Source organism: Rhea americana, unplaced genomic scaffold (genome assembly GCF_003343005.1).
Source record: "Rhea americana isolate MKP2758 unplaced genomic scaffold, rheAme1 scaffold_52, whole genome shotgun sequence".
Taxonomy (NCBI): Eukaryota; Metazoa; Chordata; class Aves; order Rheiformes; family Rheidae; genus Rhea; species Rhea americana.
In genome coordinates, this window is record NW_028186668.1 from 4,518,605 (window position 1) to 4,543,802 (window position 25,198).

Sequence of the window (25,198 nt, forward strand, 5' to 3'; positions counted from 1 at the left end):
TATATGTGGAAGGGGGGAGATGATACGGTTGGGTTTACAGATGTGCTGAATGGTGAAGTGCCCCCTCTCCGCCGTGTGCTGCCGGCACTCGCTCTCAGGGCACGCTGTCCCCTTGCCCCACGGGCAGAGCAGAGCGGAGGGGAAGGGGAGGTGAGTTTGTGCGGGGTTCAGAGCAGCTTTGTCACTTGCTCGCTGGTGTCCGCTTGGGAAGGAGGGGGGAGGGGAGGGCTTTATTCGGTGCTGCTGGCAGCGGTGACATTCGGGGTGCCGGAGCGAGAGGACCCTTTTACTTCAGCGTGTGCGCCGCCCCTCGCCCCCGTGCATGTGGCTTAAGGGCAGGCGGGGAGCGAGCCCCGCGGTTCGCGTAACTGCTCCTCGGGCAGCCCGCCAGGGAGCCTGGTGGCCCTTGGGGAAAACGGCGGGGGGAAACTTCCCCGTGCAGCTCATGCCACCGCAGGGGGCACGGGGCTGCTCGGCAGAAGGCGGAGAGAAGGAGATTTAAGGGCAGGGCGGGCAGGCTTGCTTCTTGCACGCTCCGGGCACGCGCCACTACGGCCAACGGGCGCCTCCGCGCTTTGCTGAAGAATCGCCTTCGTTGTGTCTTTTATAAACACCCCTCATTAGCATATGGCGGGCCGCCCCGCCCCCCCGGCACCTCTCATAGGGGAGAATCCTCCCCACGGAGGGGCCAGGGCCCGCCTCCTCTCACTGATTGGTTTTCAGGCCGGGCAAGCCCGCCTCGTGCTCCGCCTCCTCGTGACGTTTCCAGAAGCAACTTTTCTGTGGGGCTGATTTGAATATCTCGACCTGCCCCGGCCTCTCGGCTCCGATTGGCTGAGGCGGCAGCAGCGGGCAGGCCAACCTTGGGCTTTCTGTGTGTGACTGACGTGTTTTCAGGATACGAGGGCTGCTTTCCCCGCCTTCTCTCGCTTCTGATTGGGGCGATGGCTTTGGGGGCGGGGCTCCCGCTAGCTCTGCCCATTCTGATTGGCCTCTTTTATTATTATTATCACTTTTCTGGTTCTTTCTGGTCCTGATTGGCAACGCCCGGCCAGCAGGGGCGGGCTTTCCCCTTTGTCGACAATCATTGGTGCAACGTGTGAGTGGGCGGGCAATAGTCAGTCTGCGGCGCGTCCTCCTGTGGTGCTCCTCCTCCGCTTCCTCTTGGTTTGTCTGCTACACGGAGAACCGGGGTTAGAGCCGCCGGTTTCCTGCCGGAGAACAATGGCTGAGACGTCACATCCGGGGCGCTGCCGCTGCGCTGGTTGCTAGGAGCAGGCGGGCCTCCTGGCGAGGCGCGATGAGGCCACTTCCTGGTTGGCCGTTGGGCGCGTGCGGGCTGCGTTACGTTAGGACCGTTAGAACCCGCTGCCGGCTCGCGCGCTAATGGCGGCGCCTCACACGCTCCTTTCCCCGCAGTGGCTCTCGGGGCCGTCGGGCGGAGCCGCGGAAACGGCACTCGGCGGGCGGGCGTTTCTGGTGGTCCCGGCGTCGATAGGCCAGTGTCTCCCTGCGCTGCTGGCAGCGGGCGGGTGTCGGCGCGTCGCGCTGGTTTGGTCGCTCCCCAGGCTGAAAAAAGCGCTGGGGCACTGTCTCCCGCAGGCGGTTGCCCCGACGGAGAAGGCCTGCGAGGGAAGGCGGTTTCCTCGGAGCGCGGCCCTCCCGGGTGGCTGGCTTCCGCCCCTCCTGGCCGCCGGGTTGCTTTCCATCCCTGCCGTCCGGCTCCGAGCTGCCCCGTGCTCATTGCCTTCGCTATGCTGCTGTGAGACCGGGGGGGGGGGGGTTCCGCAGATGCGCCGTGCAGCCATCACGGCAGTCTTGGCGAGCGCTTGGGCTGCGGAGCTGTTCTAGATTAAAGCTTTCAAAAACTACAGCACTTTTTTGTCTTTTGTGGCCCTTGTATTCGGGAGTGTGCATTCACAGTTGGTTAGTAGTTGCATATCGTGTAAGTCGCACAGGACCAAGCTGTGTTTCAAAAAGCTGGCAGAAAGCATTTTCTGGAATTTCTACAAACATCCTAGTGGGACCAGCAAGTTTTGCTGAGCATGCTGATAGAAGAAATGGTAGTGCAGTCCTGCAATCTTCGGTAGACCTAGCTGTCCAGCTGTTTTTTTTTTTTTTGTTTTTTGTTTTTTTTTTTTTTTTTGCATGGAATCCTGCTCAGATACCATGCTTTTGATTCTGTCAAAAGACTCTGATACAAAGCAACCTTTTCTGTCTGGATGCGCTTGTGGAAAGGCACATCTTGCTTAGTGTATTACATGACTGAACATGTGTCTCAGGAAGCACACAGTGCTTTGCAAAATTCAAGACCATTGCAATCGAATATTTCTCCGGTATGATACAGCAGCTTTAGGAGATGGGATACCACTCTAGATTTCGTGTTTACATGCAACACTAGAAGTTTTCTTAATGCCTGACTTAAGTTATGGTATATAAAAATAATTTTGGGGTATCTAGAGAGCAGCTATTCTTTATGAAAGATGCCTATGAATCAGATTCAAATGGGCCGAGCTCCTGACATTGGTCAAGTGACAGAACATAAAACTTGTGAATTTCAGTCACTTAATTGAGGTTTAACCTTCCTGAATACCTAATCTTCTCTAAGCTTTTTTCTTTTCTGATAATCAGCATTTTTTTGATCATTATTTAAAATACTTTATAACACAATTTTTAAATATTTATGTTGGCCGGATAGGTTATAATGCAGTACATGCTTAACTCTTGTGACAAGCATACACTGCAACTCTAGTAACTAAAGCAGAACTTGAATAAACTTTGCATGTCTTCACAGGAAATTTGGAATGTGTGTGTTCTGAAAAAAAATATGTAGGTGAGACAAAACCTAAATCACAGGATCTTTGTTACTATTATTTGCATATATTAACAGCTATTAGCATGTTCTTTTATTTAGGAAAAAAACAAGAAAGTAAATGTTTATATTTGTGAATTTCAGAGACAGTTTTGGTATCACCTTTGTATGTCCATGGGATTCTGATTTTTATTAGATGACTTTTATTAGGTGAACTGAGGTTAGTTTTATATCAACATACTTTACTCATTTAAGGTAGAATATTATAAGCTATAAGAAAACGGAAAAATCAGAGAACAAGATGCAGATTGTTTATAAAGGATAACATTCTTGTTCCTGAGGACTTAATATGTTTATGCTGAAGTTAGTGTATTTTGAGTTGATCTGAGTATCATAGTGAAACTCAGAGCCATCTGCATAAAAATAGGTTTCTAGAGCTATTCTTGAAACTTTAAACCCTCTTGTACAAAGTTCTTTCTTAAAACTGTTGAAATAGTCTGGAAGGTGCAGTTCAGAATCTAACTCATTTTCAATGTCAGTATTTTAAATCAGAAGTTCTAGCTACTCCAGTGGTTGCATAGCATCTTCRTGTTATTTTCTAACTCTTTAAGTATGTATTTGTTTCCTCACAGTAAATACTTAACATAAATTTATTTCTGTGTTTAAAAGAGTAAATAGAGGTATTTTACCAAATATTTAGGGAAGAAACCAGCTAGATGTTTTAGATAATGTAATTCTAATTCTGCAGTCCTAAGGATTTGAGTGGCCTCATATGTGTAGAAAAAGGTAACTCAGCTGAACCAGACAAAAGTTATAATTCTTTTGCATTAGTTGTCAAGTATGATATCAATTATTAAGTAAGACATCTAATTTCTACATTAGTTTGTGCTTTCTCTCTCTCTCCCTCTCTCTCTCTATCCCTCCCTCCCTCCCTCCCTCCCCCACTGTGTTTCTCCTGCTCTCAACTATTCACTACAAGTGTTAACATTGTTACATTGAAAATGCCCAGGAAAGCAACCAGTTAATTTCCCTCTAATTTTACAATTAATATTGGAACTTTTGATGACATACTTTATTGTAATTACTGATAAATTTAAAGGGAAGATTTTTCAACATTCTGGGTGTTTACCTGTTAGTCTGCAGCTGCTCATTCTTTGTGACAAGCCATTTCATGAACACTGCTTCTCTTGCCTTCAAACAAATACACATATTTTAACAGTTTAAAATGAAACTTATTTTCTAAATCTAAACTGATAGTATTTGCATTGTGTTCCTGAGCGACCCACAAGAAGAAAAGTAATCCCCTCAAGCCACTTGTCAGATTTCAGTTTCAGGGAATTTGCCTTCGATCAGCTTTGTGCATTGCAAAAAAGGTACTGCTACATAAAGAAGGAAAAATGCAGGAAGGCTTGGTTTCACCATTCTCTCTATTCAAAATATTTACATTTTTTATTTCTTTTTTGCAGAGATTCTAAAGGACCTGGATGATTATTATGAAAAATTTAAACGGGAGACAGATGCCGTGCAGAAGAGAAGGATGTTGCACTGCATACAGAGAGCGTTAATTCGAAGTCAGGAGCTGGGAGACGAGAAGATCCAAATTGTCAGTCAGATGGTGGAGCTTGTTGAGAACAGAACTAGGCAAGTGGACAGTCATGTGGAACAGTTTGAGACTTGTCAAGAGACTAATGATACCACTGGAAACAGCGGGAAAGCAAGCCAAGATAAATCAAAGACTGAGACAATCGCTCAGGCCGAAAAGCCCAACAATAAGAGATCAAGGCGGCAAAGAAATAATGAAAATCGAGAAAATGCTTCAAATAATCATGATCATGATGACATCACCTCAGGAACTCCAAAGGAGAAGAAAGCAAAAACATCCAAGAAGAAGAAACGATCTAAGGCTAAAGCAGAGAGGGAAGCTTCTCCCCCAGATCTTCCTATTGATCCTAATGAGCCAACATACTGCTTATGCAACCAGGTCTCCTATGGAGAAATGATAGGATGCGATAATGATGAGTGCCCCATTGAGTGGTTTCATTTTTCATGTGTGGGACTCAATCATAAACCAAAGGGCAAATGGTACTGCCCCAAATGTAGAGGAGAAAATGAGAAAACTATGGACAAGGCATTGGAGAAGTCTAAAAAAGAAAGGGCCTACAACAGGTAGTTTGTGGACTTTTTGTAGTGAAGAAAAATAAAACCACCAAACCAGTGTATTTATTGTCAGTGTCACCTTTGTTGAGGTGAAAGGATTGTAAAATGTATATTTTTAAAGGAGGTTTAAAACTGAACCATTCCTGTTATAGGGACGGCAATAAGAGCAGTTTTGTTTTTCATTTGGTAAGCTGTAACAAGAATGTGGTCTGTGGACCAATGTATTCCAAAAGTAAAGTAATAAGAGTTTAAGTTGAATATTCAGGTGGGTCTTAAAAGACTTTTTTTTTTTTTGTGCTGGTAGCACACAACCCATTAAAATTTTGATGACAAATATTTCTGAAATGTAATTTCTTTTTCTTTAATGACGAATTTTATTTACCTCTTGAGCAAAATTGTGGAATAGTTTAGCCATCTGGCTGTATTTGAATAAAGCTACAGTATATGACAAATGTAACTTCCTTTGGTGATAACCAGTACAAGATCAAACAAAAGGAAGGTAAAATTTGGTTCCTGCTACAAAGTGTGTCAGTATAACAGTTCAATAGCAAATGTTTAAATAGGCTTAGAAGATTATTTTTAAAAAGAAAAAAGATAAATGGTTAAATTTTACACAACAAATATTTTATATGCTGGCCAAGTACCACATGGGCCATTTTAAAATGATTGAATATGTTTTATATTTAACCAGGAAGTGGTTTAGTAATGAAACTTAACATAAATCAAGCTTTATACTGTCACAGATAGTAGTGTAGCAATCCTTAATTTGTATAAGTTGTATAAATGTACATTTTTAAGTGGAGTTGCACTTACTGTATTATACTTGGAAATGCAGCCAAATGCCATTGTGTAACCAATGTGCATTTCCTGCTGTATGTATGAAAATTGTACAGCTGTGATATCAAGAAATAAATGAAACAACTTCGACAGTTTGCTCCTTTAGCAATCATGTTTAATGATCATTCATATATATATATATATATATATATATATATATATATATATATATTTTAAAAAGTAAAGTCTCTTTAACCTTAGCAGCTCCAGCAAGCTGCTGCTATGAAGACTGAAACTGTTGTAGTGGTAACCAAATTACAGTTGGACCATATGACCAGCAAAAGCATAAGAGAATGAAATTAGCATTTAACCTTCCATGCAACTCTACTCTTTTTGTGCTTACAGTCACTCCTAGACCTAAGTATTTAACTAAGATTCAATAATATAGAAGTGGTCTTGTTCAGTTGTTTTCATGCTTTTACAGTATGGATATAAATTATTCCATGTTTGTTATCAGCAGAAAATGCTTTTGCATTACAATATTTTTAAAGTATTATTGCCACCATTCCAGGGTGGGCATTTTTATTTTTCATGGCCACCATATATAAAAATATTTTAGCTATAATAAAAGTGCTATGCTTTATACTGGGTATCCAGATTCTATTTCACATAACTTTATAGTCACACTTGGTTAGATTCTTCACCTGCGTAGCTGGAGGGGTTGACATTCTGGCTGAGTAAATTTTGGCTCTTCTGTTTCTCTTGCAGAAGTCACTCTATGACTGCAAGTGAGGAAGGAATGGGACCGAGTAATAGGAGAAGGGTAGTAGCAGCAAAATACAAATAGGTTTTTAAAACCAATGGATCAGAAAACAGCGCTGAGAGAATGAGATTGGGGTTGGGGATCTTTTGGAATACAGCATTCTCTTAAAATTCATAATGGCATTGTTTTAGTTCTTAGTCAGTGAAAACTGAAGTGATGCTGCTTTTTTTTTTCCAGTGTATTCCAGCCAGTCTTTCTGTTGGAAATAGAGGAGACAAGGTTTTGGAGCCAGTTGAACATAAGCCGGTTGAAGGGGCTAGGTATTCTCTAAGGAGGTACTGAAAAGCAAGCCACAAGATGCACCAAGTTGCATCGATATCCCCTGCCAAATATATATATACACAGTGTGGTGTGTGTGTGTATATGTGTGTGTGTGTATATATATTTATATGTGTGTATATAAATATATATGCACATATATACACATAGTGACAAAGAAAAGTCTATTTTACTTCTAAATAGACACACTAAGTGTGTGTACATATTTGCATACATATTTGCATTTTCAGTCACTGTAGACTGTCAAATTACACTGACACATTACATCTTTGCCTTCGGTAAGTGTCCACTCAATCATGTTTTCTGCTCCTGAGGTGGTTTAGGGTTGATGCATACTTTCTGCAGTTTCTTACTTTTCTCTTTTTTCATTTCCCTTAACTTCTGTTTTTCCATTCTTCCTACATATTTACCAGTCTTTCCTGCTCCTCTCTCCACTTACTGCTATTATGGCTAATCCCAAGGTTTCTGGTCCTTCCACCTCAACCATCCCCTTGTCCTCCCACCAGCCTAGGGTGAGAACACAGATACTTAGTAAGACTGTATTAGCAAAACCCCAGTGCAACTTTATACAGGAGGTTGTGCAGACATGCTTTTGAACCTTGCCTTTCTTATTAAGTGACTGCATTGGTTCTGTGTGGCTTTCTAAACGTGAACAGCCAAATTCATCTGGATCAGTAGGACAATGTTTGCATTGCCCTTAAATGAATACTTCCAGCTCTTGATGGCTTGCTGTGGCCTCTCATGTTTCAGTCTTTCACAAAAGGCAGGTGCTGATCTGTTAAGTGGCCTGAAATGACTTCCACATTTTTGCATGATTTACATTATCTTCCCAGCTCACCATATATAGGCTGCAACCTTGTTTTGCTTCTTGCCCCTGTTGATTGGTTGGACCTGCACTGTACCATTTGACAGGTCTAGTTTCAGTCTGTGAGCACAATTGCTTGCTTAGATTCAAGGTACTGTGGTATTAAGCTCTTTGTTGGTGGACGTAAGGCCATTTCATGTTATGCTGACACACTGCTGAATGCTTCGTATTGTGAAAACTTTGTTCTGGCTTTGGTATACCGTTTAAAAACCTGTCTTTACAAATGTACTAATCCTTCTTTTTTAGCTGTTTTGAGTGAACTTAATGGTCTTGAGACGTTGTCATTCTTTGAGCCAGTTTTCTTTATTTCTGCTCATGATAGGTGCAGTGAACTTATAAGCTTCCTTGTATTGCCTGCCGCGGTGACCACACTCCGACTTGAGAAGACCATCTTCAGTTCTGAGAGAACCTCTGAGTCCCGTGGTGACCATTTACCACTGAGACTGCCAACAAAAGGCAGAGATGGATACTCTCTCTTTTAGGAACTGAACAAGGCTTCTGACTTGTTTCCCATAGGCTAATGAACAGCTATCCTAACATGAAAATAACATGTGAAAAACAGCAGATGTTCATTGGGGAGGAAATCTCAGCAGTGTGAATCACAAACTTCTTCAAATTTTAGTTGAAAATATTCAGGCAGCTGTTACCACTGCTGATCTGTGATAGATGTAATAGGAAAGTCTATATCATGCTGCTGAACCCTTGACCTAATGATAAAATCTTTGTGACCAATGAAAAACAGTGTTTCAACACTTATGTCTAGGGAGCTGGCAGCAAGTCTTACACTTGAGTGGTCCCCATTCACAGATGACAGAGCTGTTCTGCGGCAGGGTGGCTGGCAGTTATAGTTGGTGTTGAAGATAGAAGTCAGAAGGTAAAAGAAGACAGTGAGGGAGCCCTTTCTGTGTTACTTCAGATGTAAATGCAAAATGTTCCTACAGGGACAGATAGACAGAACCACCATGAGACTGAAACAGCAGAGCAAAGCATCAGTTTTCACCATTATATCACCTGAAAGCATCTCAATTAAACAGAACTACTGTCTCTATTAAGCAGCAGCAGCCCTGGCCATGCGCACCATTAGGTTTAAGTATGTTTCTTACTAATTAAGTGCAGCTGCTGATTAAATGTGTCCTAACTTCATGGAGCAGGCAGAAATACAATTGAATCAGACTGCTGCACTGGTTTCATTTTTTTGGTAGAATATTTTTAGGTAACCTTTCAAAATTGTAATAAGAATACTGTAAACTGTATTTTCAAAAATACAATGCAAAAAAGTTCTCAGTAATAGAAATGCTTAAAAGTAAATTTGAATATCACTGGGATGCATTCGGTTGCTTTAGTTAAACTTATGATTTTCCTCATAGCCAATTTGATCAGTATATATAAAATAATCCCCTGCCATAGTCCAAAAGAGACTAATAATTTCTCACTTTTAAATATCAAAGTAATACAAACATTTAATGTAATATCAAACAACACACACAAAAAAATTCTTCTTATTTTCCCTGATATCACTGAAGTCTGTATCTAACAAGTATTAGGAATGACTCAGTGAGGAATAGCACCGGATAGGAAAGAAGCGAACAAAATATGTATTTGAAATGCTGAGAGGTAGTATTATTTTTTTTCATGAGTTCAGAATGGCTAGATTACTTTTCTCAGTAAAATATTTATTGTTGCTGATAACCCTCCCCCCCCMAAAAAAATAACATACCTCTGTACCCCTGTTAGAACAGGAGAAGAAGCCACATTAATAACCAAATTAAGAAAACAGGGCAGATGACTTCCCTCATTTGGGGCTTTTCTTTGTCAGTGCATGAAGCTTGATTATCAGGGTTAATCTGATCTCTCAATCCATGACCAGGTTCACATTATAAACCACTTTGCCAATGGCAGTTGCCATCCCTCAGCTCTGGCATGTGTTACAGGCCCTTTGTAGGACCTTACTGCTCTTGCAGCTCTGCTGGAGGAAGATGAAAGGTAGGTGATACCAAATTTTTAAAGACAGGTGCCTATGTTTAAATTTCCAAGTCCTACTTTAGAACTGTAAGTAACTGTTGTGGTGTAACAGTCCTGAAAAGGACTGCTGGCTTTGGTGCCTTATCAGAAACACCTTGCTAGTTCAGCTCGCCATTTCTAAAGATTTCGTATAATATCTATCCAATATAAGATGATGAAGTCTCAGATGCTACGGTAATGAAGATCATGGTAATTCCAGTCAGATGAATGGGTTCTTTGTACAAGTCAAAATTCCTGCCAGTATTGCAGTTTGATCTGCTGAATATCTAACTTCCATCTAAACTTTAAGTAGTTATTGAATCAGTGATCAAAACTGTATCTGAAATGGTGAATTCATTGCAGTGCAGTTATTTTAATTGCTATACGACTGCGCAGCAGACACTGTTTGCCTGCACGTTGAATCTATCAAAAAAGTGTTTCAAAACAATTCCTCAGATTGCTTATCAAATGTGGTTCCATAAATATTGATAATAATATTCATGTTTAAGCTGGCACATTACTTTTATTTTCAGCAGTTTAGTTTACTAATTCAGCTTTTCTATATATCCATCAGCCAGCATGAGGGCTTGAAGGGAATCTGCAGGAGGCAGAAGATCTAGATAGCAGCTAACTTTATGTTGATGATAGGTCAGCTTTCCACGTGGACCCTGGCTAAACCAGGCCTGAACTACTACTTCTGATTCACACCCTGGAAAAATGACAAGCATGCAAAGGAAAATGAATGTTACCTTGCGTTTGGCTTGTTGAACAGTCAAGTAAGTCCCTAAGAGATTAACATATCTAGGACTGCTAACCCAGCATCTGTAAAAAATATATGTATACTTAAAATAAACTTGGATCTTTTAGTGAATCTTGTAAAACTTGATGTAGACAGATGGAGTCATCTCTTATACTCTCACTTTGTGGAAGAATTAATGCAATTTAAATGACTCTTGTCCCCTTGGTGCAATACATCCTGAACACCCTCATTGTACAATACACTTAACTAGTTTGAATTTTTAAAAAACAAATTAAGTTTGCAAAAAAAAAATGTGGTGATAAGGATGAGAAACCCAAGTGAATGGTGCATAAATGATTTACCTGCATTCACAAGAAATATTTCACTGTGTTAATTATAAGATATATATCAGAGGACTTTTCTTTTTGCCAGTCTCCTCTCTCCTTGAGATTTGAATGGTCTCATCTGAAAGAAAATGCTCTATTCTGATAATAGCTTCTTCAGTCTTATAACCTGAGAACAGACAATTTATTGAGAGCCATATCAGTAAAACATGAATTGTTAGACGCATGTTCCATAGAGTGATTTTGTTCAACAACTAAAAGATTAAAGGTAATTCTTTTAGAAACATCTCCTGAGATTGAATGCTTTAGTTTGTGGGTATCCCTTGAGGACAATAAAAGTAGGAGGAAATGAATGTAACAGGTCTTAAACTTTAATCAATTCTAATCTATGGTCACAATTACTTAAAAATTTTTATCACGATTATATCATTTTGGCATAGCGTCACTGCAAAAAGAATTGTTTGGATGCCTTGATTTTGCATTTCCATGCTTTATCAGGATTTGATTTATTTCATGTTTAGTCTGAGTTTCTTATTTGCTGAGCTGCTTCTGTTTGGATTGGAGGCAGTTTCGAGAAGACAAAAGTAGTATTTTTAAATTAAAATTAATTGTACTGCTCTCAATCTCTATGTTATCCATATATGTATGTGTATACACACACACACACACATATAAATATATATACATATATATATACATATATATATACAGAGAGAGAGAGAGAGAGTCTGGGAATATAGAAGATGTTGATATGACCTCCCTTTTGCTAAGCTCTTAGAATCAACACAGAGAAACCCTTGCAAAAGGAAGGCTGGGACTTGTGAAGAACAGAAGACAGCAGTACCAAGGTAAGCAGCTGGACTTCTATAACAAAAGTAAACATTTCTGGGCCATAAAAATTTAAAGGAGTTATAGCTAAATTGGTTAAAGGGAAATAGAATATCAAATTTCCTGAAAAGATTAAATACAAAGTATGCTGAGACTTTATCGCTTCTGCTCATTTTGAAACTAGCTATTCTGCTGTTATGTGTAGACAGCATTAAAATTTTACAAAGTCAGAACCACGTCATGCTATACAAGAGAATAATGCAAAACTGTTAGAAGAGTGTTACCAAGGTATCATATCATCTATAAATTTTAATTTATAGGAGGCAGCGCTGACCAGAAAATATCAGCCATGTTTACACAGGTTAAAAGGAAGCACTAGAACCTTGTTTGTGCAAGCCAGAGGTTTTGACTTCAACTTATTGTCAAGCCATAGCTGAGCAAGTTTCTCAAAAAAAAAAAAAAAAAAAAAAAAGAAAAAAAAAAAAAGACTGAATATTATTTTTTAATTTCCATGGGTAAATCGTTAGTATTTTGCACAGGTAACTGAGGCAAATGTCAGATGCTCTACTTATATTTTAGTAAATATTTCAAGATCTATTACCTAATGCTACTACCGTACTAAAGGTTTAGACAAAGAAACTTCTGGAGGCCTGGTTGAGAAGATTTGGATCAAAGCTCAGAAGAAAGTTTTTTTTTGTTTGTTTGTTTGTAGAATTAGCGTAACCCTTATTTTAAATGTGTCAGTATCAGCCATATCTAGCCCTTGGAGCATTTATTGTTCCATTCTTCCTAATGTAGACAATGTCTGAAAGTGGATGAAGATTTCTCTGCAGGTTTAAACGTAGCTCCGTACAAAAATGCTCAAAGCAACCTGAAGAGCCAATGACTATCACTTCCAATATCTCTACAAAGCAGAGAAAAAAACGTGCTGAGAGAGAGAAAGAGACTTGAGGTAGCAGCCTTTGTGAGCAATAGCAAAAAATGTGGCTTTTTTAAGATCAATTTCTTGCTTGAAGTGAAAACTAGAGACACAAGCTGAGGTATTCTGTCAGTGCGGATTGTTCATTTACGTGCTGTACCTTTATCCAGTCTTTCTGAACAGCAATGATTCCCTCCACTAGAAATATGGGAAAGGCACCTCCACTCTGTATAAGCAGCTGATAGAGGCTATTTTATTACATTGTGTTAACCTAGCACAAATTGTGCTGATTAACAATATTTTTTTTTGTCTCTGAGGGCTCTGTCCTTTTTCTTCTGGAAAATCCCTACGCCAGATCTCTCTGGCCTAGATAGATGAGGATCTGTACACACCCTCTCTGTTGCACTGCTTGGTATAGGTATAGTTCAGATTGACTTGGTGGGTATAGTTCAAATGGATTTAATATGTGTGATGAATTAATTGTATTTCATTCTCTGCAATATACTGAATGATTTTCTGAAAGCTTGTATATCCTGCTCATCCTGATGAATTGTCTGCTGGGCAATCTATTGTACTGTATGCATGAAGTGAATTGGGAAATTCTATACATTTTCAAGATGACTATACTGACTATAAAGCCACTTTTCCTTGTCAAGTATCACTGGACCTTGAATAGGTTTTAGTGAGCAGGATTGAGTTTCTACTACAGATGTATAGGATTGGGTTTCCCAACAGCCAGCATTTGGAAGGGAATTTCCCATCCTAGGGACTTGGACATCCCCCCCCCAAATAATTTTAGGTAAACTGGGACAATCAAGATGATGATAGCACAGAAGGGAAACAAGTGAAACAACTGTGCATAAATTGCACCAGGTATGCAGATGACTTGTGGTATGCATCATGACTTGAAGTAGAGTTGGAACATATGACCACCTTCAGAATTGCCCAAAAGACAATCTGAGGAATTACAAGCAGGTCAGTCTCACTTCATTCTTGGGAAAATCATGGACTGAGTCCTCTTGGAACACATTTCTGGGCATATGAAGGAGGAAAAGGGGAATGAGAGCAGTCAGCTTGGATTTGCCAAGGGCAAATACTTCATACTCTACCTGAAGACTACTAACAAGTGGAATACCACATGGACTTGTCCTGGGACCCATGCAACTTAACATCATTGTCAGTGACCTGAAGGAGATGGCGGAGTACACTCTGGTCAAGTTTGCTGACAACATCAAACAGTGAGGGAGGGACACAAGTCAATACATGTAAAGCAGGCTACTATCTGGAGGGATCTAGCCAGGCTGGAGGGATAGGCCAACAGGAACCTCACAAAATTCAACAAGGACAAGTGTGAAGTCCTGCACCCGGGAAGGAATAACCCACTGCAATGATATTGCCTGGGGATGGACTGCCTGGGGGTGGCTCTGCAGAAAAGGGAGCCCTGCAGGGGACAGCAAGCTGTGCATGGGCCAGCAGTGTGCCTTGGCAGAAAAAATGGAGAACAACATCAGGGCCAGTATTAATGGGAGCATAGCTAGCAGATGAGGGAAGTGATTATCCCTTTATATTTGGTGCTCATTAGACTGCATCTCTATGCTGCTGCTAGTTTTGGACCATATCAACACAGGAAAGATATTGGTAAACTGGAGCAAGTTCAGTGGAGGGTCCCCACACTGGCTGGGGGTTGGAGCGCTTGCTCTGCTACAAGAGACTGGGAGAGTGGGGCTTGTTCAATATGGGGCAAAGATGGTTTTGAGGGGACCTAAGAGCAGCCCCCGAGTGCCTACAGGGTGGTCATCAAGAAGATGGAGTCAGACTCTTCACAGTGGTTTAGTTTGGGAGGACAAGAGGTAACAGGCATAAGCTGAAAAAAAGAGGTTCAGACTGGATATATGTAAAAATATTTTCACCATGAGGACAATCAAACATTAAGACAGCCACTGTGTTTCTCAGAGATGCTCTGAGAATCAGTTTCCATCCTCTGAGGTTTTCAAGACCTGACTGCTCAAAGCCCTGAGCAACCTGGTCTGACCCTACAGCTGACTCTGCTTTAAGAAAGACTAGGGCTGGATCCCTAGGTTGGACTAGGGATCTCCTGAGGCCCGTTCCAACCTGAATTATCCCATGATTGATTCTATAGTCAGTGTGACAAAAAAAAAAAAGGCCAGCAAACAATTTATAATGAAGAACAATGTTTGGAAAAGACAAATGTATGCTAGCCATCAAGATGAATCATTCAAAATAGCAAATAAATATTTGTAATCTTGCAGCAGATAAAATGTCTTCTTGAAATTGAGGTTGGACTAGATCACCTCCAAAGGTCCCTTCTGGCCTAAATTTTTCTGTGATTCCATTATGTGGGAACCTCCATAATAGCGACAGTCAACAAAGTACAGAGTGAGAATTCAGCACGCAATTTTTTCGTTCAGTATCCTTAAGAGAACATTTTAGTGCCATAGAATGAAACTAAGGCTGAGATTGAAATTGTTAATGTTATGTGCAGCTGACATGCCTTGGCAGGACTAGGCATGCAAGAAAAGCACTGCAACTAACCTCAAAACCTTTACATTTTGGTGCTACAAGAAAATACTAAAAGCTACCAGGAATTCAAAACCATAAAGATTAGAGAGTTGGCTGTACTGGAAGAAAATGTGCTAGTATGATAGCTAAGATGAAAATGAAGTGTCATGGGCCTATCATATGGCAATCTTACAAGAGTTCCTTCTGCTTTTGGTATCAGAAGGTAAGCTAGAAGAAAAAACATATGCAGAAAGAAGAACAAGGTAGAGCAGCAGAACGCAATACTACTAAGTGCAGAGGCACTGCATGTGGCTTGGGACAGCCAGGGAAGCGAGGGTGACTGACAACTGCCTAATTGGCAATGTCACCGAGCAAGAGAAGAGCTTGCTGCAGTGCTTAGCAAATGCAGCTGGCGGCACTAAGTGTCTTTATGATATTTCCCCTCAATTCCGGGAAAACACAGAATCATAGAATCAGTAAGGTTGGAAGGGACCTCCAGAGATCATCTAGCCCAATCCCACTGCTCAAGCAGGGTCACCTAGAGCATGTTAGACAGGGTTGCATCCAGGTGGGCTTTGAAGATCTCCAGAGAAGGAGACTCCACAACCTCTCTGGGCAACCTGTGCCAGGGCTCCATCACTCTCACAGTGAAGAAATTCCCCTTCACGTTCAGGCAGAACTTCCTGTGCTTCAATTTCTGCTCATTGCCTCTTGTCCTGTCACACGGTGCAACTGAAAAAAGTTTGTCCCCGTCCCCTTGACACCCTCCCTTCAGGTACTTGTACACATTGATAAGATCCCCCCTCAGTCTTCTCTTCCCCAGGCTGAACAGGCCCAGCTCTCACAGCCGTTCCTCATAGGGCAGGTGCTCCAGCCCTCTGATCATCTTTGTAGCCCTGCACTGGACTCTCTGCAGTAGCTCCATGTCTCTGTTGTACTGGGGAGCCCAGAAAATCACATTTGTGATTTTGAGCACAAGAGGAGTTGTGGGAAAGATAGTGGGGCTGTGATTTAGCCAATGCACTCTACTAATTTAGTTTTTCCAAGAGAACAGGCAAGTTACTAGCCTGGAGAACTTGAGCCCCAGGCTGCCATGTGTAACTTGAACCAGACCAGTGAGCTCAAACTGGAACACCATCAACATTGGATAAGTGTTACATGGATAGCAGGGCAGGGAGTGACAACACCTGCACAGAGCCCCAGCTAACTGCAGGAAGGTATAATCTCCTCTATTGGTTTAAGAGGACCAGGATTAGAGAAACGGGATCTGACACTACTGTCAGCTAATCGGTATATCTAATATGAACAATCAAAAAGGCAGAGAAAGCATTAAAAGGCAGAGTCAGCTACAACCTAATCTTCTTCTAGTCTCTATTTTGGAAACATTTTCTGTTGCTGAARAACGAATGCACTAGAGACCAAAACAAACTGAGTCAGTTTTCCACCTCAGGTGTGACAATAAAGGCAGGGTCTAGACAGCTCTAAGTTTTTCCTGTGTCTGCAACACAGCCTAAAGGCTGCTCTAACTTTCACTCAGCTGGCTTTGGCCCCATGGAGGTGTTTTACTCTTCAAGAATAGGTGATCCTATGACCAGCCAGACTCACCTTCTGCATGAGAGAAAGGAGCTCAGAGCTGCTACAGCAGGTCAAATCAGTCAGTCCAGAGACTTTTGTCTTTTCCACTCACGGAGTAGCAAAAAGGAGATGGGACAAAATCTAACCTTTTCTCTTGGAAAGATAGCAATGTAGAAGGTTATGTTGAGTGAACCAATTAAATTGTGTAGAGTATAGGAGGAAAAAACAAGAGTAGGTGGTAACTCTATACTGTTGTTTTTTTTCCGTATGGCCATAGCAAACTCTTTGGAAGTCATGTAGCAGAACTGCATCAAAATTTACACTAAAAGCTATCAACAGATGTTATTTATCGCAGGCAGATTTGGCTTGGGATATCGAACTGTCACAGCCACAGTGCTGCACATGCTAATAGGCCTGTAACAATATCCAATTTTCCTTGGAAATGGGTTCAGAGCACTCCATATAAGCATTGCAAAGAAGGACAAGCAGATGTTTCTTGGAACGGGGAGACAGCATCCACCAGAGAGTGGTCCTAGTGACCTGACATCAAGGCTTGCTTGGCGCCTGATTTTCTTCCTTGGCTGTAGGAGTCGGGGACCTCCCTCAGGAAGAACTTAGTCTTCACGGGCACCCCTGTGGCCTTCTCGTGCGTGTCCCTGGGGAAAGAGGTTCTTTGTTCACTTCCAAAGACTTTAAATGCTGTGAGTTTGCGTGGGTTTGGAAAAGGGATGAACCTGAGGCTTTGGATTCAACAGAGAGCGCTAAAACAACTGCAAGAGCTGACTGATGGGGAGAACAAGAGAAAGTACTCTAAGGAAGAGATGGGCTAGTGCGAGCTGAAGGCCTGGGTCCTGGTGAGGACTCCTCTCTGCCTCAACCTGCACTCCATGTCACTCTCCAGAAGCTCCCAGAGAAACCCCTTCTAACACATTGCAGAAATAAGAATCCACGCAGGCATTGGAGGCACACCCATCGAGAGTGGTGCTAGAAGGTGAAAGTAAATGAGAAGTCTAACACAGGATCCTGACACAAGCTTGCAGCTCTGAAGTCTGCAGGTTGATTTTCTTTCCTTTTTTTTTTTTTTTTTTTCCCCTAAGTGAACGGTATTCCATGGTCATTGCTGTCCATTACAAATGGATGAAAACATATCACCACCTTTCCCAAACCTTTTCTTTAATCAGGATATAGGGGAAGTGAGTCCCTGAATTATATAGTTTATCTGATGATCTACGTTTTGCTTTTGCTATGCTTCAGCTAACTACCCAGCTTCCCATATCTCATTTCTAGCTGAGTTCAGACAAATCCAAAACCTGGTATCTATTTTTGGCTGCTGTTTTTTTATTATTACTTTAGCATTTGAATATGAACCCTGCTGTTTGAAATATAGTGGTAGGAAAAGTTTGATGCTGAAACACTCTACAGTACTGAGTTTCTTAAATAAACTTTCATAGCAATGGGATTTTCTGAGCTTAGCTGTTCATGTGATGGAACAAAATGGAACTTGTCTTCTTTGTGTTGGTGTTTTCTTAATCTCAGTTTTCTTTTCCTAAATCCCATAACTCAGGAAACACAAGATTCAGAGTGAAGATACTATATTTATCTGAAGAGTAGAGGAAGTTCTTTATGAATAAGATGAGAGAAAATAGCATGAACTGTACACCTAGGCCTATACGTGACAGTCAGGAGCTGGCACCTCTGTCAAGCTGTCCTTGACTCCTCCAAGGCAGGAGTTCCTGCACCAGTAGGAGCACAGAAGAGGGCTCCTGTGTCCCCGGGGGGTGAGTTACCTTCACTCTGCCCTGGGGCCATGCCCTGACAGCACTGGGAGCACATGCAAGAGTCAGTGCTTCGCTCACGGAGTAGGTGCTGATGATCAGCCGATCTCAGGTAACATCCTCATGTGTGCCCTGGACCCCTGAGAGCTGTAAGAGCGAGCCTGCATGACTTAACTGGGGATGCAGGGGCAGAGGAGGCTTCAGAGAGAGGGCACAACCAAGAGGAGACACATGGCTTAAGCTCTGATTTACTGAAGTGAGGAGGCAGCTGGAGAGCAGGGTTGGAAACATTTTTCTTCTGTCTCACTAAAATAGATAGGATTCTCTTACGTAAGGGTAAATATAGGACATTGGGATACTCTCAGAAAGTAATTGAGAGAGCAAAGGGAGTATCTCTTACCTGAAATAATAGAGGGAAGACCCTCAGGAGGGAATGAATTTTATTTTGAAAACAGTGAAGGAAAGAGAAAGAGGGACCAGCTTCCCTGAAGACCAGATGTTGGGATGTTTCTAAGAGCTCTCAAGTAAGGAGGCAGAAGCTGTTGAATCCATTTCTTCCCACGTTATGGGAAGCTGAGGAAGGAGACCTCCCTTAGAAAACACAGATCTGTCACAAAAAGTACTGTGTGAGTACTACTTTCAAGGGAAAACCACTCAGCCCACTCTGCTGCGCTTCCACTTCAGATGAGCTGCATGCTGATGAACCATTTTGGTGCTCACAGCTGCATTTTCTGCTACTGCGATTGCTCCCTGGTACCTCCCTGGTGCAGTTGGGCATAGAAGCAGGACGGCCACATCTGCATGGTACAGTATGTAGGGTCTGAGGAGAAATTAAGCTTTTCCTACCAGGTTGAACCAAGTCCAAGAGACATATATGTGATGTTATTAGCTTAAGTGCACAGGTTTCATGTCTATATCTGAACCTTGATATGAAAGACTAAACTGCTGACCACATATGACCATGGCCATATGCCAAAATGCATATAAGAACAGAGAGGGGGTTGTCACTCAACAGATAGGTCTTGAACTGATTTGAGAAAAGGTCCTTTGGTAGCAGGCTGCTTCTGGACATTGTGTCGCTTTGATACTCCAGGACCCCAGATGGGAACTACAAGTGGCTGGCAAAGCTCTGAAGTGGGAGAGGAGCATTTTAACCATGTTGCAAAAATAGAAACTGTGTGCCTTGTGGCAGGGTGGCATGAGCCAAGGATCAAATGAGTGAGTCCCGCTCTCCCCGCATGCCCAAGAGGTCGTTGGGCAGAGCGCTCTCGAAAACTGCAGCAGCCTGCCTAGCCCTGGAGGGAGTACAGCTGGCACTTTTCTCGTGTGTGATAGTGTGCTTGCGAAAGTGCAGTTTATCAATTTATTAGAATATATCTGTTTTATGTTAATAGCTGTTTTTGCAACTTCAAAATTTATTCAACTCAAAGCAAGACCAGTCAGTTCTGTTGCATACTGGGACCCTACTATAAGAAGCAAGAATGAAGATGAACGCAAATACACCCAGCAACACCAAGGTGCTGCTGAGGAAGACTGAGAATTAGGACTAAACTGTCTTTTACATGCATAAGTACAACTCCTACTGATTTCATATCTCACATTTCTGATTATCTGCATGCACCATCTTATTATCCAGTCCGTATCAGCCTCTCCATCCTTCTGTTTCCAATTCTGCTTTCAGATGAATCCCTACAGCTTCTGCCAAAGTCAGTTGTAATTTTAGTATGTTTTACACAATATTTTAAGTCAGTAATTCCCATTTTCAGGAACTAGTACAACCGGGGATTCATTTTGTTGTAATAGTGGGCCTTGATTTTTTCCTAAGGTTCCCATGATGCAAATGTAACCAGGCTGTTATGGGGCTGGACACATTAAATTACTCCACATGATTCCCTCTCTTGCTACAAAATATCTTACCCACAGACCCCCAGTTTTGCTAATCAAACCTTGGAGATAAGGTTGTATAAAGTATAAGACAATTGCTAAATATACCACCAAGAAAAATAAATTGGCATTTGGTAAGGGTTGGAATTGCTAGTTAAAATGTTAAATGTCTGAATATTTTGGGATGCCAGTACTTAAAAAATCTAAGTATTTAAAAAAACACAGTACCAAAGATTGAAGTAAAGGCAGGTAAATGTCTTGATACTTTCATATCAAAAAAACTTTTCTCTGCTTCTGTGTTCTGTTACGCATTAGAGAAAAAATCCTTTTACATTTCCCTACCTTACGTCAGATTAATATCCAGTATCAGCTTCAAAATCCTCATGCCACCCTGCCACAAAATCCTTCCATTTATCACCAGTCCAAGAACTAGATTATCTGCCATGAAAAACTGAATACCTGTCCTCCAGAACTACCCCAGAACACACTCAAGGGTTCCCAAAATGTGGTGGTCCTTCTCCCCTGATGCTGTCCAGGGAAGAACAGCCATCCCTCAGCTGCAGTTTTGCTCTGCAGTTTGCAGTTCAAGGCTAGACCTGTGCTAGGTTTGCTGCAATCCATACTGGCTACATGGAAGGTCCCATTTACAAACAAACTTAGGACAAAATCTAGAGCACACCTGAAGGGAAAAGAAAAACTTAAGGCCTACCACAGTACCTACTCCTGGGGCAACCTATACTCCCCTTCCCATGAGCTGAATGAGTAAACATAGGTGAGACACAGTGACACAGAGCAGAAGTCCTGTTACACATTTCCTTGTCACTGTCCTTATAGACCTTGCACGTATTTGCACACAACAAGCTGATCCTTTCAGCCCGAGAGTGAAGGAGTAGTGTTAGCAACTAGGGTAGCAGTGTTAGTAGCTAGGGTTATCTCGCCTCCCCATGGTGAAGGAACCAGATCTGCAAGGGTTACGTCTCACTCAGACCTAAGAAAACTATGAAATAAAAGAGACAAGTAGCAGCCAGTTGCAGAGAAAGAGAGGAGAAGAAAGGAGAAGGGAAGAGTAAAAAAAAGTCTATGTTAGCAAAAAGTCATGGAACAATGCAGCAGCATTATTATTGATAATACCTATTGATAATACTTAAGTATTATCCTTCCATTTTTCCTAGAGTTTGTGTCCATCTTGCTTTAGGAATGCATGTCAGAGCTCCGGAGTAGATACTGCATGTTTCTGAGCACTTCCTTAGCTTTTCTCTGGGCTTGTTAGCTCCTAAGGCTTCTGTTTGCCACAGTTATCATCAAGGGSTTAGGTTTAGCTCAGTTGGTTAGAGTGTGGTGCTAATAATGCCAAGGTTGTGCGTTTGATCCCCACATGGGCCCCTTGCTTGAGGGCTGGACTAGATGATCTCCAGAGGTCCCTTCCAACCTTACCAATTCTGTGATTCTATTTCGCAGTCCCTCCAGTCCTGCTGCCTTCGTGAACTGCACCATTTGACTCACCAGGTTCATACAGATGAAATAGCTGAGGAGAGAAGGATTAGCAGGAAAACAAACAAACCAACATTTAAATAACTCGCTGGAGGGGAATGGCCACCCCTCTTTCTATGCTCACCTACAAGGTGGCTGAACAGGGGGCCATGGAGGTGGGTCTGGTGGTGTGGTGGTATCAGCCACTCTTAGGGTAGCTACAGCTTGTGGGCAAAGCACTACCTGCTTTCACCTAAGCTGAGACCTGAGGCACAACATGGGGAAGCACATCGAGGCAAAGACTTAACAGTCTGTTAAGCATGTAGCACCACCAGGATGCCAGTGTCATACGGGGACAACCCCTGCCAGGGGGTTAGCCGCAGTCCCTGTGCATGCTCATGCTGCCAACCTTCCCAGCTAGGTGCTGCAGATGGTAATCTGTTTAATTGCCAGCCAGTTTACTACAGCATCAAAGATGCTGTTTTTAAAAGGGAAGCTTAGGTCTGCGGTAAATCTCAAGCACCAGCAAGTTGTTCAGCCAGAGCTACTTATAGACATTATAAAGTTATATACTTACTAGACAGTATAAAGTTTTCTCTGGGAGATCTGGTGGCAATCTTAATTCCCAAAGCACAGTTCCTCCACTCCTGTTTCCCCAAGTTCTGCCGCAGTGTATATAAGATACAGCTGAGTTTGCTTTTGACCTGTGTGGTGGGATATTCTTTTATGAAACATATCTTTAATTTCCAAGCAGGACTCTTTTTTTTCTAGGAACTGTTATTTACGTCTCTGCATTGTGTGTGGAGAAGGGCAGGCCCTAAGCAGCAGGACTGGCTGGAGGCTTTTCCCTAGTGCTGGCAAAAGCTGAGCCCTGGCTGAGGGCACATGGTTCCTCCTGCCGTGGGCAGAGGAGGGCCGGAGACACTGGCGGAGAAAGGGGGACAGCACCGTGCTTGATCTCAGCTCGCTGTCCCACCTCRCTGCTCACCTTGCTTACCTGCTAGTGAGAAGGGGGATCCACTAATGGTGCAAAGACAGTCCAGGAAGAAAGATGACTGCCACTTTTTCCTTTAATGTCAGCTTTCCCACCTCTCTGTGTGCATATCAAGAGTTGCTGATCTGCAAGATCATAATCCCTAATACAGCAAGGTTGAGCTACTGATGTTTCTGCTTTCATGGTGTAAATTGTTGGTCTTTTTGTTAGAGTTCAGTTTTATATAAGTTTTCCATTCCTTAGTAATGAACAATTACAGAATCACAGAATAGTTGAGGTTGGAAGAGACCTCTGGAGACCATCTAGTCCAATCCCCCTGCTCAGCACGGTCACCTAGAGGATGTTAGACAGGGTTGCATCCAGGCAGGCCTTGAAGATCTCCAGAGAAGGAGACTCTACAACTTGTCTGAGCAACCTGTGCCAGTGCTCCGTCACCCTCACAGTGAAGAAGTTTTTCCTCATATTCAGATGGAACTTCCAATCCAGCAAGCAGGCAGTGTTACTGGAAGTGCTTTAATGAAATGGATACAAGTTAGTGTTTRTCTGAACAGCTAGATTCCCGTTAAATATTGATGTTCTTGTTCTAGCTCTGTTCAAGAAAGGTCTCTCATGCCTTTACCTCTCTCTCCCTCTGCGATGTGCTAGGAAAATAAATTTTAAATGGACGAATGAAATCCACTTTTTTTTATTTTTTTATTTTTTAGAATAGTAGAAAAATATCAATATTTGTTTTTAAAGACCAACAACTTGTTACCTGAGAATTTCTAAGCAGTCTGGAAAAATAAATTTATCACCCAATCTCTATTTGAAATAGAAAACTGAAGTAGAGAGATGGTATCAATGTGTTCAAGGTGACATAGCAAGTCATTCACAGTCATAGGAAGGCTGTGAATAGAGCAAGCTATGAGCTGTCTGCAGCATGTTCAGAGAAGGAAAGGGGGAAAGAAGGCTTATGGTTTGTTAGCCAGTGTATTTTAAAATGGGACTCTTAATATATTTTTCATGTAGCTTGAGGTTTTTTTTTTTTTTTTTTTTTTTTAACTTGTTCTTTAGTAAGAAGTGCGCTTGCAGGAGCTGGTATGCAGTCCCTCAAACTAGAGGGATGAGATGCAGCTCAGGCCACAGGCTGGCCGTGGGCATAGGCAACTCTGACAGCTGCTCCCAGGACACCAAAACCACCCCGCAGAGGGGCAGTGAAGCTTCTTTCCATACTCATCCCAGATCCCAGCCTTCGTCTGCATGCATCTCCACCTTCACCTCCATCGTCCTTGCCATTACTGGGCCACTGCAAGCAGCCCCAAGCCGCTTGCCTCCCTGGAGGGGAGCAAGCAGGCCACAGCTGTCACATCTGCCACAGTGCTGGTTGCTGCTGCAGACTGCGTTTCTCCATGTGCTATCCAGGCAGTGGGATGTCTCTCCTCCTGCGCAGAAAAGGCTTTAGCTGCTGGTGGCTTCCAGTTGGAGAGTCCCAACTGGGGCTGCAAAAGGTGGGCAAAGACGTTAAATGATGATTTTTGCCTTTGTTCCAGGGTAACTTTGATAGATGCTGGATCTGCTGGAGTTTTCCTGCACATGCACTTCTTGGTCTACCCAAGACCTCTTTCAGCTGGAGGCAGCACTAACCCGATGAAGGCAATCAGTGCCTTTTTTGAGAGACTGACAGGCTCTTGTGGTAGCTGTATTGCAACTCTCCTTAAAGCAGCTACACTAGCAGCACAAAGCACCTTGACAAACTATTTAACTCTGATCTTCAGTTATTTATGATTTTGCCTCAAGACTGATCAATCCATCAGTCCCTACATGGAAGGCTGTATAACCTAACTGTTATTACTGTTTCTCTGAACCCTTTTACTTACCTGGTTCATATTCTTAGGGAAGTTGCTAAATTAAAATCAGTTCAGTAAATTCCATAGATAATATACAGCTTTCAGTGACCCCTGCCTGAAGCTTTTATTGGCAACTATTATCTGTAACTACAGACTTTTTGCACATGCTTTCTTTGTACTATCTTGGTTATGGCAAGGTGATTGCTGAAGCAATAACCTTCTCATATACCCCTTTATGGTTTTGTTCCTTCAGCCCATGGGAGAAAGAAAGTCACTGTCTGAAAAGGTCATTTAAAACCCTTGCTTGGAAGCATGCTGTAGTTTTGGTATGGAGATGGCTTGAAGCAGCAATTGCGGGGTAAAATTCCCTGGTTTGTGCTCTGCAGAAATCACAGCCTGAGGGGTTTCTTCTGGCATTTGTTTTAATGAATGGCATTTTTTTTTCAATTATCTGCTTTCTACAGTAGCAGTAAATGGGCAGGTGTTGGTATTTGACACTGAACACTCTAAATGCCTGTGACTGCAAATAATGAATACTAGTTAGAGATCTGTTCCTTACTAGTGCTGAAGAGGTATAACAAAAAGCCTGCTTCTCCCTTCATGTCTCTGG

General features: G+C 42.2%; 1 protein-coding gene across 2 annotated transcripts in view; it reads left to right on the plus strand.

Moving 5' to 3' along the window:
- The window catches only part of ING1 (inhibitor of growth family member 1), a 6,646-nt gene extending 1,343 nt beyond the window's left edge, over positions 1-5,303 (plus strand). The window contains exons 1-2 of one of the 2 annotated variants that reach the window (XM_085318139.1): positions 1,207-1,316; positions 4,279-5,303. In XM_085318139.1, the coding sequence (XP_085174265.1) occupies positions 1,301-1,316; positions 4,279-4,982 (720 nt within the window). In that variant the 5' untranslated portion in view covers positions 1,207-1,300 and the 3' untranslated portion in view covers positions 4,983-5,303. Of the gene's footprint in view, positions 1-1,206; positions 1,317-4,278 lie in introns of those variants that run through there. The other variant, XM_085318138.1, reaches the window with a different exon arrangement.
- Positions 5,304-25,198: the final 19,895 nt, after the last annotated feature.